We start from the raw sequence: 15954 nt of genomic DNA, 5'->3' as shown, positions 1-15954 counted from the left end.
CGCGAACTCGATAATCGGAATACACTCGAGCCAGGAGCCTTTGTTACTCGCAATTGCTGTGCGGAGTAAGGCGCCTATTGATCTGTTGACAACCTCCGTTTGGCTGTTGGTTTGAAGGTGAGCCGTGGTGGAGTAGAGGAGCTTCGTCCCGAGCTTTCGCCAAATAGTGCGCCAGAAATGACCGAGGAATTTTGGGTCTCGGTCAGATATGATAGTGCGCAGGACGCCATGGAGCCTGATGAGTTGACTAAAGAACAAGTTCGCCAGTTGCACGGCGTCATAGTTCTTGTTGCACGGGATAAAATGGGCCATCTTCGAGAACCTGTCCACAACCACCATAATGCTATCTCTATGCGCTAAGAGAGGTAGGCCGAGGATAAAATCCATTGATAAATCGATCCAAGGCGCGGTTGAGACTGGTAAGGTCATGTAGAGGCCATGGGGGTGTGTTGTCGAGTTGGAGGCTCGACACACAATGCAACGACCACCATATTGTGCATCTTCGGCCAGTAGAAATGCTCTTGTAGCACGGCCAGCGTCTTGGTGATGCCGAAGTGACCTGATAAGCCTCCACTATGGGCTTCACGAACAAGCAAATCCCGGATAGATCCATGGTATGCACAGCCGTCGCCCTCTGAACAGAAAACCCTCATGAAGGTAGAATTCAGTGTAAATTCCATTCCCATGGTTCTGGAAACAATCTCCAAACTCAGCGTCTCCAGCATATGCATCCTTGATGCTTTCAAAACCCAACACACGAGCGTCCATAGTAGTGATGAGAGCGTGTCGTCTTGACAAAGCATCGGCCACCACATTCTCTTTTCCCTTCTTGTACTTAATGACGTAAGGGAAAGATTCCACAAACTCCAACCACTTCGCATGACGTCTCTTGAGGTTGGTTTGGCCGCGGAGATGCTTCAAAGTTTCGTGATCGGTGTGAATCACAAACTCTCACGCCAATAGATAGTGTTGCCAAACCTCCATGGCACGAACGAGGGCGTATAACTCCTTGTCATACATCGGGTAGTTAAGCGTGGCTCCACTAAGCTTTTCACTGAAGTACGCCACGGGTTTGCCTCCTTGAGTCAAAACAGCTCCGACCCCGACTCTCGACGCATCGCACTCAACCTCAAAAGTTTTGTTGAAGTCAGGCAATGTGAGTAAGGGGGCTTGCGTGAGGCGTTTCTTGAGTTCGGTAAACGCCTTGTCTTGTTCTTCTCCCCAATGAAATTTGCTGTTCTTCTTGATCACAGAGGTGAGAGACGTGGCGACCGTACAGAAGTCTCCCACAAATCTCCAGTAAAAGCTTGCTAGGCCGTGGAACGACCAAACTTGAGTGACGCTTGTTGGCGTGGGCCACTCCTCTATCGCGCATATCTTCTTTCCATCAACTTTGATGTCCTGCGAACTCACAACAAAGCCTAAAAAGACCAATTCATCAGCAGCAAACACGCACTTTTCAATTTTGCGTAGAGTTGCTCTTCGCGGAGAGTAAACAAGACAGCCTCTAAGTGTTTAACATGATCGGTCAGACTAGCACTATACACTAGTATGTCATCAAAATAAACCACTACAAATTTATTGATAAACGACCTTGAAACATGGTTCATGAGACGCATAAAGGTAGAAGGGGCGTTAGAAAGACCGAATGGCATTACCAACCATTCATACAAACCCTGTTTCGTTTTGAAGGCCGTCTTCAACTCGTCGCCCTCCTTCATACGAACTTGATGGTAGCCGCTCTTCAAGTCGATCTTTGAGAAGACGCTGGCGCCACTTAGCTCGTCGAGCATATCATCAAGGCGTGGGATCGGATGTCGATATTTGATGGTGATGTTGTTGACGGCCCGGCAGTCAACGCACATATGCCATGATCCGTCCTTCTTGGGAACTAGGAGAACAGGGACAGCACACGGACTCAAGCTCTCTCGAACATATCCCTGTGCCATCAGCTCCTTGACTTGACGCTCAAGCTCCTTCGCCTTTTCGGGGTTGACTCGGTAGGCTGGCCGGTTCGGTAGTTGTGCTACTGGGACAAGATCGATCTGGTGCTCAATGCCTCTGATCGGTGGTAAGCCTTCGGGAAGCTCTTCGGGAAACACATCCGCGAAGCGCCTAAGGACATCGCGGATCACCTCCAGTAAGGCATCGATCGGACCTTCAAGACCTGAAAGCAACACATCTCGAAAAACCATCAATAACACTTGGCCAGAGTCCCTAATGGACTTTCTAACATCACCATATTGAACCAAAAAGTTCTTTTTATCGTTCGAGTCCTTAGACAACTTGTTTTGCATTTCATGCACTTGAGTGGGGCTCAAGGGTTTCAAGCAAATACGTTTGTTGTCATAAACGAAGAAATATTGGTTCGTGTGGCCGCAAATGCGTAGTGCGCTTATCAAACTTCCATGGACGCCCCAATAAGAGGTGGCTAGCTTGCATAGGTACTACATCACATAGGACTTGGTCCTTATATGGCCAGCGCTGAATGGGATCCTGACTTGTTCCTTTACATGGATCACGGTCTTATCATTTAACCATTTCAAACGATAAGGATGGGGGTGGTTTGTGGTTTCAAGAGAAAGTTTCTTGACAAGACTGGAACTTGCCACGTTAGTGCAAGAACCTCCGTCTATTATCAAGCCACAAACGCGACCACTTACAGTGCACCTCGTGTGGAAGATATTGTCGCGCTGATTGGCGTCGTTGGTGGCTACGCTTGCGTTCAGGATGCGGTGTATCATCAACAGCTCTCCGACTTCGGGTTCAGCAACAGCTTCCTCCAGTTAAGCCTCTCCTCGAATGTTCTCCTCGGTTTCCTCATCGTCGGACTCGATCTCGCCAGCCTCGGTCAGGATCATTGTCCATGCGTTTGGACACTCTCGAGCGTAGTGGCCTCACCCTTGACACTTGAAACACATAATGTCGCGGCTCCGGGCGTCGGTGGTGTTGCGTCGTGGATCTTGGCGCTCATTGGTGGCCGGCTCCCTTGGCTTAAATCTTGAGTCCGCACTGGTCGCCTTTGGCTTCTCTGGCAAACGGTTTGATGGTGACGCGTTAGGAGTCCAATTTGAAACTCCTTGTGTTCGGGCACGAGGCGCTCTTCTTCTTGATTTAATTCTCGATTTGCACTGAGAGGTGCAACAACTCTTCAAAAGTTTGATAGGGTTGGCGCTCGACTTTGCGCGGAATGCGTTCTTGCAATCCGTCCAAGAATTGAGCCATGAGAGACTCTTCGGAGTCATCGACTTGCAATCAGTTGCGCAAGTGCTCAAACTCTTCGTAATACTCCTCCACGGTTCGCGCGCCTTGCTAAGTCTCCGAAACTTCTTCTGGAGCTCGTGGTGTTAGTATGGAGGCACGTAGCGCCTTCGCATTTCCGCTTTCAAGACCTCCCAGACAGTGATAGGTCGGTCGCGGTTGCGTCGCTGCTCAGCTTCGAGTCGATCGCACCAGGTAAAGGCGTGATCGGTGAATTGAGCCACCGCATATTGGACCTTTTGCAACTCCGGATAGGCATGACAAGAGTATAAGTGCTCCATACGGCTTTCCCATTCAAGATAGGCCTCGGGGTCTGACTTTCCCGCGAACGTGGGTGCGATCATCTTGTGGTTCGGCTCGTGATGTCTTGGAGCTTCGTCGTACTGATCTTAGTAACGGTGTCGACGTCTAGGCCGCGGTTTGAAGTCCTCACCGGACTGGTCGCTCGCCGGCTCTCGTCAAGGTCGCCTTGCAGGTAAAGGATCTTTGCGAGGAGGGTTTAACAGTTCGATTCTGGTTAAACGCTCCGCGAGCTGTTCTAGGCCAGTTCGTAACACGATGAGGCTGACTCCTATCTCGGGTGGTGCTGGTGGAACTTCTTCGGCCATCGTACGGACTACGGTGACGTGGCGCAGCTTCGCGGTGAAACATGAATTTAAACCTCGCAATAATAAACATAAAAAGCACACACGCGTGAGTTTCACTCGTTCAAGAGGACCACACACGATTTTGTTTCGTCAACAATGATTGAAGACAGCTATGACACATTCAAAACCTATGACTAAAACAAACAAAGCAAATGTAAAAGTGCAAAACGACAAGACTGCTTTATGACTCCAAATCAAAACGCGTAAACAAAAACACACTCCTAGCTTTATCGATCTAAAAGTGGACTCACAAGAACACAGACGAACAATAATATGAACACGATGAACAAAATCGAAAGCTAACACCCTAGACAAACAATAATAAACCGCAAACATACACAAATTTAAACAAGAACTCTAAAGGAACCTATGAAACGAAAAGATGCAAACTAAGCTACCAAACAAACAAAGATTGAAACTTTATAACGAAAGAGATGAGTTATGAAGCGAAACAACCTGACAGGAGCTTTTAAAGCTCTGATACCAAGCTGATGTGACCGAGGGTCGCGACTCCGGTACGGATGGAAGAAACGACTTCGGACAGAACTCGACTCACGAAAGTTTCCTCGGACAAGGATTGAGGGTTCGAATCTATGGAAGATTCAAACGAGGGAAACGAGAAATGGCGAGATTCCAACGAGCCGTTTGTAAAATCGGTCGAAGGTTTCTATCGGATCGAGCGGATATGGCCGGATGGGTCGGATGCGGCTATCGGATGAAAGTGATGGAAGCGACGGTGGAAATGAGTGGAGATGGAATGATGAAGGACTCGAGAACTTGTGGAAGAGGACTCGAGGTTGCGAAAGTGGAACGATGGAAGTGAAGCGAGGGGGAAACGATAAGTGGATCGAGTGACGACACAAGAGGTTTGGCTCTCCTCTTGATACGGTCACTAACAAGGTCGAAACCAGTTCGAGGCTTGTTAGGGTTTTCTGGAGGTTCAATCCCGGATTGAAGAAAGAGAAGAGTGAGACAAGTTTCAAGAATCTCTCTTGAGGAAAAGTTTTATTTTCATACAAGTCTAAGGAGGAACAAATGCTAAGAGATAGTTTAAATACATTAAGTCAAGTGAGGGCTTAGGGACACGCAGATTCTTTATGATCCGCACAATCGTCCTTAGACGTGTTTCCCTTGTAAATGGAACACGTCGCCTCAATTGACTTTCAACGCAAAGCTCCCAACGTTCAAAAGCAAAAGAATCACAAGAGGAATATTCCCAAAGTTCAAATTTAAACCAAAGATAAGAGAGAAGAGAGTTAACCGCCTTGGCCTTGCGCGGGAAGCAACTTAGCCTTTGGCGTTGTGCACTTAGCTCCATGCCTCGTTAAAACCTTCTCCGGTAAACCCACTGAGAAAAATCCGGAGTGAGGAAAAAGAGTACACATCCTTGCTTAAGCGACTTGATCGTCTTCACTCTTGGGTAAGAGTGAAGACTAAGCGAATTACGCCTTTGGAGTCTTCATGGGATGGCTGGTGTTGAGCAAATGACCGGACGAATAGGTTGAGCTGTTGCTTGGCCGCCTTCGCTGAGCTCTTGGAGCGTGTGGTGGATCCGGGAAGGATTGCTGGAGCTTTGGCCGCGTCCGAAGAGGTTGTTTTGGCTGCGTCCGAGGCATCTTGGTCGGGCGTCTCGGTCGCGTCCGGCGTGTCTTGGACTTCTTGGCCGAGCTCGTCTCCTGCGATCACATCACTAGGTCTAAAATGTTTTAGTGAAGACACTTTTATAATATTAATATTTTTTAATTAAACTTATGTAAAGACACCCATAAAAATTGTGCAATGGAAATGGTCTACGGGCTGCGAAACCCTAGTTGACTATCGGAGTACAAATACTGTTGGTCGAGAGGTAATAATAATAAATCTGTCCGTAAAGATTTTTAGATTGTCGCAAGGCACTTGTTAACATTCTTTCATTTTAATGTTATTTTTTTATGGTTTGATAGCCAAGATGGCAAGATCAATCGGACAATCGGAGGGGTATAATTATGAGACGTTGCCTGATATATGTCACCTTCACGATCGTCGGAAAGGCTTTCGTCCTCACACCGAATGATGTAAGTAGAATGTACGTACGTACGTACTATTTTATTATTTGTTACTTATTTTTCTCTGTTTGTTGTAATATATAAAGAGAGTGAAGAAATCAGAAAAAGAGAGTCAATGCACGAGTAGATTCGTGGGGATAGAAGATGGGAAAAAAGGTTCTGTTATCTGGTCAGTTTCCCATTTTAATCTTTTAACAAAAAAAAAAAAATAGTAAGAGAAGAGTGGAACAGTTCCGATACTAAACGAATGCACAGACATGAAAAAGCAAAGGTTACCATGAAAGATACGCCGAGATAGAATCAGTAGGCTAATTACCAGAACTCTTGAGAGTATGAAAAGTAAAAGTCACCTAAAGCTGCATGTCTTCCTATACTATACCATTTGTAGATCATTATTTGTAGATCATTATGAACGCCGTGATAGATCATTATGAACGCCGTGATAGAAAACCCAGGGTAATCCTATACCATTTCTCCAATACTATAAACAAAAGCAAAGTTTTAATGATAGATTCATCGAGATATCAAATTCAATCAAGCATAATCAGTAGTTTGTGAGTCCGAATTTATTGACCAAAGGTAGAGCCTACGCTTGCATAACAAGCGTGGAGATTGGTCGAATACTCTCCGATTGAGCAACCTCAGATTTGTCGATGCAATCGATCCATCTCCATGAGGGGCAAAACGTTACCCTCGCTGATCTATGTTGATTGAGGTAAGTTGCAAAGATGGAGGTACTAACACTTTTTTTTTTCATAAATTTAAAGTTGATTAACATATGATTTTATAAGATTTTCAAAAACCATCAATTGAATAAAAAGTGGTTAAGATCTATTAAAATACCATAAATTTCCCTAAATAGCTTTAAAAAAGAAGAAGCTGTAATTGCTCCTTTCAACTAGTTCTACATAATACAATGCATTGAGTTGAACAGAGAGCAGAAAAAAAAAACAAACAAACAAACGAAAGATGAATAGCCTAAAATTTGAAAGAGTTCTTATTGCATCTTTCCATCTCTTTCTCCTCCAGTTGTACGCAGGTTAATTAGCTAGATCCTTTCTTTGATAAAGTAGTTAGATCTTTAAGCTATAGTGAAGTTAGATATTTACATACTATATCCATTTTTGATACACTTATTTATACTTAACTCTCTTTAATTTTTTAGTGCAAGGAATAATCAGAATCGGGTTGACGATAGGTAATACGTCATACAACAAAAACGGAGTGGGGTTGGAGACTGAAATAGATGATATCAATTACGGAGATATAAAAATTGGTACTCCTAGGCAACGTTTCACAGTCGTGTTTGATACCGGAAGCAGTGATCTTTGGGTACCATCTGGAAATTGGCCGGGCGTGAAGCCTCACAATCTTTACAAGTCGCCAAATTCTAGCACTTACAAACCAGATGGTAATTTTTTCAAATCTGCTTTTTCGTTTGTTTATAAATATAAATTAACCATCTATACTGTTTATATAGTCTACTGATCTAACATATTTGTGTATAATAGGAAAAAAATGCATCTATCAAATACGGGACAGGTGCTCTCACAGGCATTGTAAGCATTGACACTTTCGATGTTGGTGGAATTACAATAACCGATCAGCACTTTATAGAGGCTCGTTCTACTCCGGAAGGTGACCCGCTTCGAAAGTCAACCTTTGATGGTATACTGGGACTTGGGAGTCCTGAACTTTCTGTGACAAAAACTGTTCCTGTCTGGTATTCGATGATGAAACAAGGAAAGATTGAAAAGAAAATTTTCTCCATATGGCTTGGGAGGTCTAGAGACTCTGGAGCAGGAGGGGAGATAGTGCTCGGAGGCACAAACCGAGCTCATTATACGGGACAGCACACTTATGTTACCGTTATAGGGCATAGACACTCTTTCCAAATGAACAACATATTTGTCGGAAAAGCAGATACCAAAAGATGTTCAAGAGGCTGCAAAGTGTTTGTTGACTCGGGCACTACAAACATTACTGGTCCAACGGTACAAAAATAAAATAAGATAATACTTTGAAGAATTTTATATTAATTGTCGCACGATCAAAATTTTGTTTTTTAGTTGACGTAATTTGATTATAGGCTATGATCAAGGACATCAATGATAGAATCAAACTATCACCAGATTGCAAAAACTTCAAGAAGCTGCCTGATGTAACCTTTACAATAGGCGGAAGGAGTTTCTCAGTCCGTCCACGTGATGTAAGTTGAATGGGTGATATAATTTTTCTTTTTGCCTCCGTTTAGTTTAATTTCTCTGACTTGTTGACTATGTTTAACAGTATGTACGTCGGAAGAGTGATAATCTTTGCACAAGTATGTAGATTCGAGGGCGATGATAAAGTTAGTTTATGGTAAGTTTTGCATTTTTATTAATACCTTTACACGAACCTTTTGATTTTAAAAACACAAGAAAAAAAAAAGTTCTGTTAACTGTTTGTGTTTTGATTGGGTAGGATACTTGGCATGCCGTTCATTCGAGCCTTTCATACGGTGTATGACTACACGAAACCACCAAATGTGAATATTGGCTTTGCTCCGTCAGTTTAGATTCTTACTAGAACTAAGGGTTTGCGAATGTTTCTGATATGTATTGATTGATCATATACGAAAAGGATCACTAATCTAAGAATATAAATAAATTTAACCATCAAAGTATAATGGTCTTTTTATATTATTTTGTTTTTGTTAATTAAGTACACTGATCTTGAAATTTTAATATATGGCTAATAATATCTTGATATATATATATATATATATATTTTATTATATAAACCTTGGTTCTTAAAGTTAGTAACTCACCAGATCGTGACACGAGTTAATTTTAACGATCAGAGATCAAAGATAAAAACTCACTAGATTATGACACGTGTCAATTTTTACGATCAGGGATCAAAATTAGTAACTCACCAGATCGTGACACATGTCAATTTAAAAAAATTAGTAACTCACCAGATCGTGACACATGTTAATTTTAACGATCAAAGATCAAAGTTTAAAACTCACTAGATCATGACATGTGTTAATTTTAATGATCAGAGATCAAAGTTAGTAACTCATCATATCATGACACATGTCAATTTTAACGATCAGAAATCACAGTTTTCAAGCTTGGTAAAACAAAGCATAATATAATTGTAATCTTATTATATTAAAAAAACAACTAAATAAATATACTATGTGCGAACCATATCAAAGTTTCACTGTTACAAAGATTCTCAACCACTGCATGGTAAAATAAAGATACTATGTGCCATATAATTTAGCACATTAAATTTTATGTCTTTGTTTGCACCAAAAAAAATTATGTCTCTATGGTTAGCCAATTTCGGACACTGAGTACTATAACAAGATTTGTGAAGGCACATGCGAAAAAAAAAGATCATGAATAACCGATTGGCAGTCTTAGGAAAAAAGCTTGAACAGAAGTATGAACTAATCTTTTTATTATATTAAAAGTCTTATTATATAAAGTTGGGTTTTAAAATTAGTCACATGAAGTATAATGATGAGATGTTGACACGTGCCAAAAATTATTATTTTTCAAAACAGCTAATTAAAAAAATAACATTAAATCTAAATAAAATTTAGATGTTTATCTAAAAAAATCTAAATCGAAAAGGAAAATTAACAAAACTAAGATTTTTTTCATTGTACGCTACTTATATTATACATGTTTTTTAAATAAGATTTTGACATGTAAAAAGAAAAAAGTAAATCACTAAGCATGTATATTATTATTAATAAATTATGTCAAAAGAATTATTGTTTAAAAAGAGTTATGTCAAAAGAGTTATTGTTTTTGAAACATAATAGGACAGCTAATTAAGAAAATAATATTATATCTACATAGCATCACATGTTTATATCGAAAACTTTGATCTTTGATCTTTTTTTGATATAATTTTGCCGATCTATTGCGTGAGTCTTTGATTCGTGCGGGTTTTTCAATGGAAGCTATCAGATGCAATGAAATGAAATCGAAGTATATAATGCTCACTAATTTAATCAAGGATGGAGACACTGATGGAGGTTCCAAAAGTTATTCTACAGTTAGTCGCATTATAATTTTGGAAGATAAGTTGGTGGTTGATGTTTATGGTCAAAATTTAGAGTTTTCTTTTCTCAATAATGTTGATGATTCCGGTACTGAAACAAGAGCTGCTTGATCGAGTTATTGAGAAGCGGTTTCAAATTTGAGAAGTTGGAACGGTATACCATTTTAAAATTGGTTTATAACCGGATTTATGTGGTTTTCTATCAGATTAGGTTTGTAAACCGTTTAAACCAAGTATATGAAGAAATATATGAGAACTTTTATTTCGAGTAAAAATAAGTTGAGAATTTATGATTTGAGAATATTTGAGACGGGGTCATACTTTAAGTTGTTTTGGTACAATTGGATACTTCTGAAAAGTAATTAGGTCGTTGATCCTTAACGTGATTATGACATATGTCATGTTTTGGATTGTATATAAAGTTTCTATTTTGTATATCTGAATTATCTAAGACTTATTGAAACAACCCTTTTTTTTTTTTTTTTTACCTTAATTTACTAGTGGTCACATACCCACTAACATCCTAACAACAATCAATAACCGTGGATAACCAAATAAAACAATTCCAATAATATTCCAACATAAATAATCCGATAACATCATAATCCAAACAAAGAAATAACCAAAAGCTAACATCCTACAATGTTCCAATGACTTAATCTAGCAACCTAACATCAGCTAGACCACAATCAATCAAGCCTCTAGAACATCCTCCTCCTCATTGCCTTTGATTCCACGATCACACTTTTCCTTTACCTGCACACCACAAACAACAATTGAGATGCGTAAGTATTATCATAAATACTTAGTGAGGCCGTCCTCCCATCTACTAGGTTATACACACAAGCATATGAGACCCTCAAGTTTAGGCAAAACAAACAACACACAACAATACATCAAACCAGGAAAAACAAGTCTCGGCGGAGACCAGTGTCGACCGATGCCTCACGGTGTCGATCGGTGCTACAAACAATGGTGTCGACCAATGCTAAACGGTGTCGACCGATGCCCTTCCAAATGGTGTCGACCGATGCTTCCTGGTGTCGATTGATGCCTCTTCTGCAGACACGATCTGCGCGAATCCGAACATCGGACTCTCCTTCCCAATCATCTCGAATCCGTCTCAAACTCACCCAATGACCTCGGAAATCACTAGGAATCACAAAAGCAACGAACCCAAGCAACAAAACAACACAAACAACAAAGAATACACCCAAACAAGAGAGATCTCATGCTTAGATCAACCATGGTCAAGCACTCACCTCAAGAACAGGAAGATTGGATTGAGAAACGTGGAAAACAACACCTCCAGAAGCTCCCCCTTCGTTTCCAGCAACAGCTAACCCTCCTACAGCCTCAGATCTCTCCAAAAACTCCAAGAACAAGCCCAGAAAGTCACAGAGACCTTTTCTCTCTTTTCTCTCTTTCTTTCTCACACAACGGCGACCGAAAGAGACTTTCTGAAACCCTCAGTTCGTCTAAGACACTTATCAACACGATTAGGGTTTTAATTGAACCAAACCGAACCAATTCGGCAAATAATCAAACCGGCCGAACCCAGAAATAAGTGGTATCGATCGATGCCACTAGGGTGTCGATCGATGCTGCTTCCAAAATCACAAAATCTGGTTCGCGGATGTTACAATTCTCCCCCACCAATATGGATTCGTCCCCGAATCCCGCAATACCGTCCAACTGCCAAGGACCTCCGTGCCACCGTCAGCACGGCCCGCACGTCCCCAGACCGGACTAAACACCATCAGCCAAGGTTTCCCGTGCCACTGTCGCAACAGCCCGCACACCTCCGACTGACCCTCGAGATCTCCCTCTAGCCAATATACTCGCATCATAAACACTATTTGCTCACAACTCAGTGCTTCCCCCGTCCGTGGTCGCAACCAACGAATCATGCCGGCTCGCTATCAGGCCAACCGCCTTAAGCTACGGCATCCAGGAAGTCACTCACACACACTCCCCCCGCTCTCGGGTCGCAACCCTCGAGACATACCGGCTCACTGCCGAGCCTCGGCTTACAGCTACAGTATCCAGGGAGCCTCACATATCCCGCTCTTGGGTCGTCACCCTCAAGCGCGCTCTCGGATCGTCATCCGAAGCAACATACCACTCCCACTCTCTGGCCACAAAGTCCATCGAGCTATCGGTATCACGTGAGTTGGGCCCGCACGGCCTTGAGCAAAACAAACACTGATGCCAACGAGTATCTCCCGGCTAGATCTACCTCAACATTTCCACAAAACTTTCCCTTTTTAGAAACTTTCTATTTATAGAAACCTTCCTTTTGTGGAAACTTTCTATTTATGGAAACTTTCCAAAAATAGAAACCCGAGCTATTTCTCTTTTCCCATGACAACAACAGTCAAACATAAAGAAAAATACTCATCTTATTAATCTCAAAAATGTCATAATCGTTACAATCTCAACGAAAATACATAAAAAAAGCAAAAATACAACAACCAGAGCCATCAACCCGCATCCCGAGCACCACCTCATCTTGATACTTAGTCGCACAACCAACCACCCCTAAGCGACCAAATATCAAGAGAGATGGGCTGGAATACTCCGTACCCGCTCCAGCCACGGACTACAACTCGGACCCGGCTAGACAAGCTCAAGTCGCGGTCTGCTTCTCAAACCACTTCTTAAACCTTGCCTTCATCCTCGCCTCGGGCTCCCAAGTCTGCTCCTCTACTCCGTCACAGTCCCACATGACTCTCATCAAAGGAATCTTCTTCTTCCGAAGTTCCTTGACTCTCCTCTCGAGCACCCTCACTGGTCTCGCCTCCAAAGTCATGTTAGGCTGAAGATCCTCAGGAATCTTAGCCAACAACTTATCACCCTCGTGAAGACACTTCCTCAGCATCGACACATGAAATACCTTGTGGAACGCACACATAACCTCAGGCAACTCCAACCGGTATGCCACTGGTCCCACCCGCTCAACCACTCTGAACGGACCCATGTACCTCGGACTCAACTTAGTCTCTATCAATGACCTGTTCGGACCCTGCAACATGGCCATCTTGAGGTATACTCTATCACCAACCTGAAACTCAAGATCCTTTCTCCTCTTATCAGCATAGCTCTTCTGCCGATCCTGAGCCTCCTTCATGTTCAGCCTCAAAACCCGAATCTTCTCCGAGGTCTCCTGAACAAAATCTGCACCAAATATGCTCCTCTCCCCCACCTGAGTCCAACATAATGGTGTACGACACGGCCTCCCATATAGGGCCTCATAAGGAGCCATCCCAATACTAGCCTGGTAGCTGTTGTTATAAGCAAACTCCACCAAGCTCAAGTGATCTGCCCAATGACCACCCCAATCCAGCACACACATCCTCAATAAATCCTCCAAAATCTGGATCGTCCTCTCAGACTGACCGTCAGTCTGAGGATGATAGGCTGTACTCATATGCACCTTCGTGCCCATCTCCGCCTGAAATGCCTTCCAGAACACCGAGGTGAACTTGGAATCTCTATCAGACACAATACTAGCAGGCACACCGTGCAATCTGACTATCTCCCTCACGTACTTCTTGGCCAAAACCGCTGCTCCATCAGTTTTCTTGATGGCCAGAAAACGCGCAGACTTAGTCAAACGGTCCACAATGACCCAAATAGCATCAAACGTCCTCGACACAGGCAAACCTACCACGAATTCCATCGTGATCAAATCCCACTTCCACTCTGGAATGGGTAAACTCTGTAATAAACCACCAGGAACCTGATGCTCCGCCTTCACCAGCTGGCAAGTATCACACTTCGCCACCCAGTCAGCTACGTCCTTCTTCATCCCGACCCAGTGATAATACCGCTTGAGGTCATGGTACATCTTGGTCGCTCCTGGATGAATAGAGAACTTGCTCGAATGAGCCTCTCTCAGTATCTCCTGCCTCAAATCCTCACCCTTGGGCACACAGATCCGACCATGCACAAGGATAGTACCATTAGCAGAAACCTGATACTCTGCACCCGCAGCCTTAGAGGCATTCACCAGCCCCTCATCGCTCTCCTGAGCTAACCTCACTCTACTCAACAAATCGGCTCTATCAGCTGCCTCCAAACCCAGAGGTTCCTGTGAGATAGCACACAAACTCAATGCACTAATCTCACCTACCAACGCCTCCATATCCTACTCCTGAGCCGAAGCCACCCGCTTCCGACTCAAGGCATCGGCAACCAGATTAGCTTTACCAGGATGGTAAGCTATGTCCAAATCATAATCCGCTACTAACTCCATCCAACGCCTCTGCCTCAAATTCAGCTCAGGCTGAGTAAAAATGTACTTCAGACTCTTGTGATCTGTAAATACCTGTACCTTCCCACCATACAGATAGGATCTCCAAATCTTAAGAGCAAAGATCACTGCTGCCATCTCCAAATCATGAGTAGGATAATTAGCTTCATGCTTCCGCAACTGCCGCGAAGCATAGGCTATAACCTTCCCCTGCTGCATAAGTACACAACCCAACCCCACTCTAGAAGCATCTGTATACACAACATAAGGCTCGTCCTGCTCAGGCAGTGCTAACACCGGCGTGGTAGTCAACATCTGCTTGAGACTTGCAAAACTTGCCTCACACTCTGGTGACCACACAAATGGGACATCCTTCCCTGTAAGCTTAGTCATCGGCTGAGCCATACTCGCGAAACCCCGAACAAACCTCCTGTAGTAACCTTCTAACCCCAGGAAACTCCGAATCTCAGTAGCACTCTGCGGCCTCGGCCACTCCCTGATGGACTGAATCTTCTCTGGATCCACTGAAACTCCCTCAGCTGAAACAATATGACCCAAGAACCCCATCTCACGCTGCCAGAAACTGCACTTACTCAGCTTAGCAAACAACTTCTGCTCCCGCAGCTTTTCCAAAACTGCTCTCAAATGTACTGCATGCTCCTCAGGACTCTTAGAATATACCAGGATGTCGTCGATGAAAATGATGACTGACACGTCCAGAAACTCCTGGAACACGCTGTTCATCAATCTCATAAACGCAGCTGGTGCGTTTGTCAACCCAAACGGCATCACCACAAACTCATAGTGCCCATATCTCGTCCTGAAGGCTGTCTTCCTCACATCTGCCTCATGAATAGGAATCTGATGATAACCTGAAGCCAAGTCGATCTTAGAGAACCAAGTAGCACCCCTCAACTGATCCAACAACTCATCAATCCTCGGGAGAGGGTACTTGTTCTTCACAGTAACTCGGTTCAAACCCCGGTAGTCAATACACAACCGAAAACTCCCATCCTTCTTCTTAACAAACAACACCGGAGCTCCCCACGGTGAACAACTAGGACGGATAAAACCCTTGCTCAACAAATCCTCCAGCTGCTTCTTCAGCTCTGCCATCTCTGCTGGAGCCATCCTGTAAGGAGCCTTGGATAACAGCATCGTCCCCGGTTCCAGCTCAATAGTAAAAGGATCCGACCGAGATGGTGGTAATCCCTGCAATGACTGGAACACATCCTCAAAGTCCTCCACAACCGGAATACCGCTAACCGTAGACTTCTCCACTGACTCTGGCATAGATATAGTAACCAGATAGGCCTCACGGTCCTTCTCAATCATCTTCCCTGCCTGAACGGCTGAGATCACGAGACTCCCCGAAGTCGGTCTAATACCCTGAAAAACCAACTTCCCTCCTGGACGCTCAAACTCTACTCTACCCCGATAGCAATCCAAATGCACCTTATGCCGATGCAACCAATCCATACCAAGAATAACGTCATACAACTCCACTGGACTGATAAGCAAATCCGCTGGCCACGACTCTCCTGCGATCTGAATATCAACTCCTCCAGCTCGTCTAATAACCCTCAGGAACTTGCCTCCAGCAACTCTGACAACTCTTGAACGCTCTCCAGAATCCCCTATGATCCCCGCACTCCCGGCACACTCCGGAGTAATGAAGCTA

The 15954-nt window shown here is 43.5% G+C and overlaps 1 protein-coding gene across 1 annotated transcript; it reads left to right on the top strand.

The window, feature by feature from the left end:
* The first annotated feature begins 6916 nt into the window (after positions 1-6916).
* On the top strand, positions 6917-8510 carry LOC104733408 (aspartic proteinase oryzasin-1-like). Its single transcript, XM_087476843.1, has 6 exons — positions 6917-6992; positions 7119-7365; positions 7467-7947; positions 8043-8162; positions 8208-8314; positions 8417-8510. The coding sequence occupies exons 1-6, from the start codon at positions 6923-6925 to the stop codon at positions 8508-8510; spliced, it is 1119 nt and encodes a 372-aa protein (XP_087332969.1). The 5' UTR covers positions 6917-6922.
* The last annotated feature ends 7444 nt before the right edge of the window (positions 8511-15954 follow it).

This window comes from Camelina sativa, chromosome 12 (genome assembly GCF_030686135.1).
Source record: "Camelina sativa cultivar CO46 ecotype springtype chromosome 12, ASM3068613v1".
NCBI lineage: Eukaryota > Viridiplantae > Streptophyta > Magnoliopsida > Brassicales > Brassicaceae > Camelina > Camelina sativa.
Note: the sequence above shows the minus strand (reverse complement) of the source record. Positions and strands in the feature narration are given on the sequence as shown.

Coding starts and splice junctions, on each gene's coding strand:
- LOC104733408 (XM_087476843.1), top strand. CDS start 6,923: ATGAATAGCCTAAAATTTGAAAGAGTTCTTATTGCATCTTTCCATCTC. Junction 6,993..7,118: donor TCTCCTCCAGTTGTACGCAG/GTTAATTAGCTA, acceptor TTAATTTTTTAG/TGCAAGGAATAATCAGAATC. Junction 7,948..8,042: donor CAAACATTACTGGTCCAACG/GTACAAAAATAA, acceptor ATTTGATTATAG/GCTATGATCAAGGACATCAA.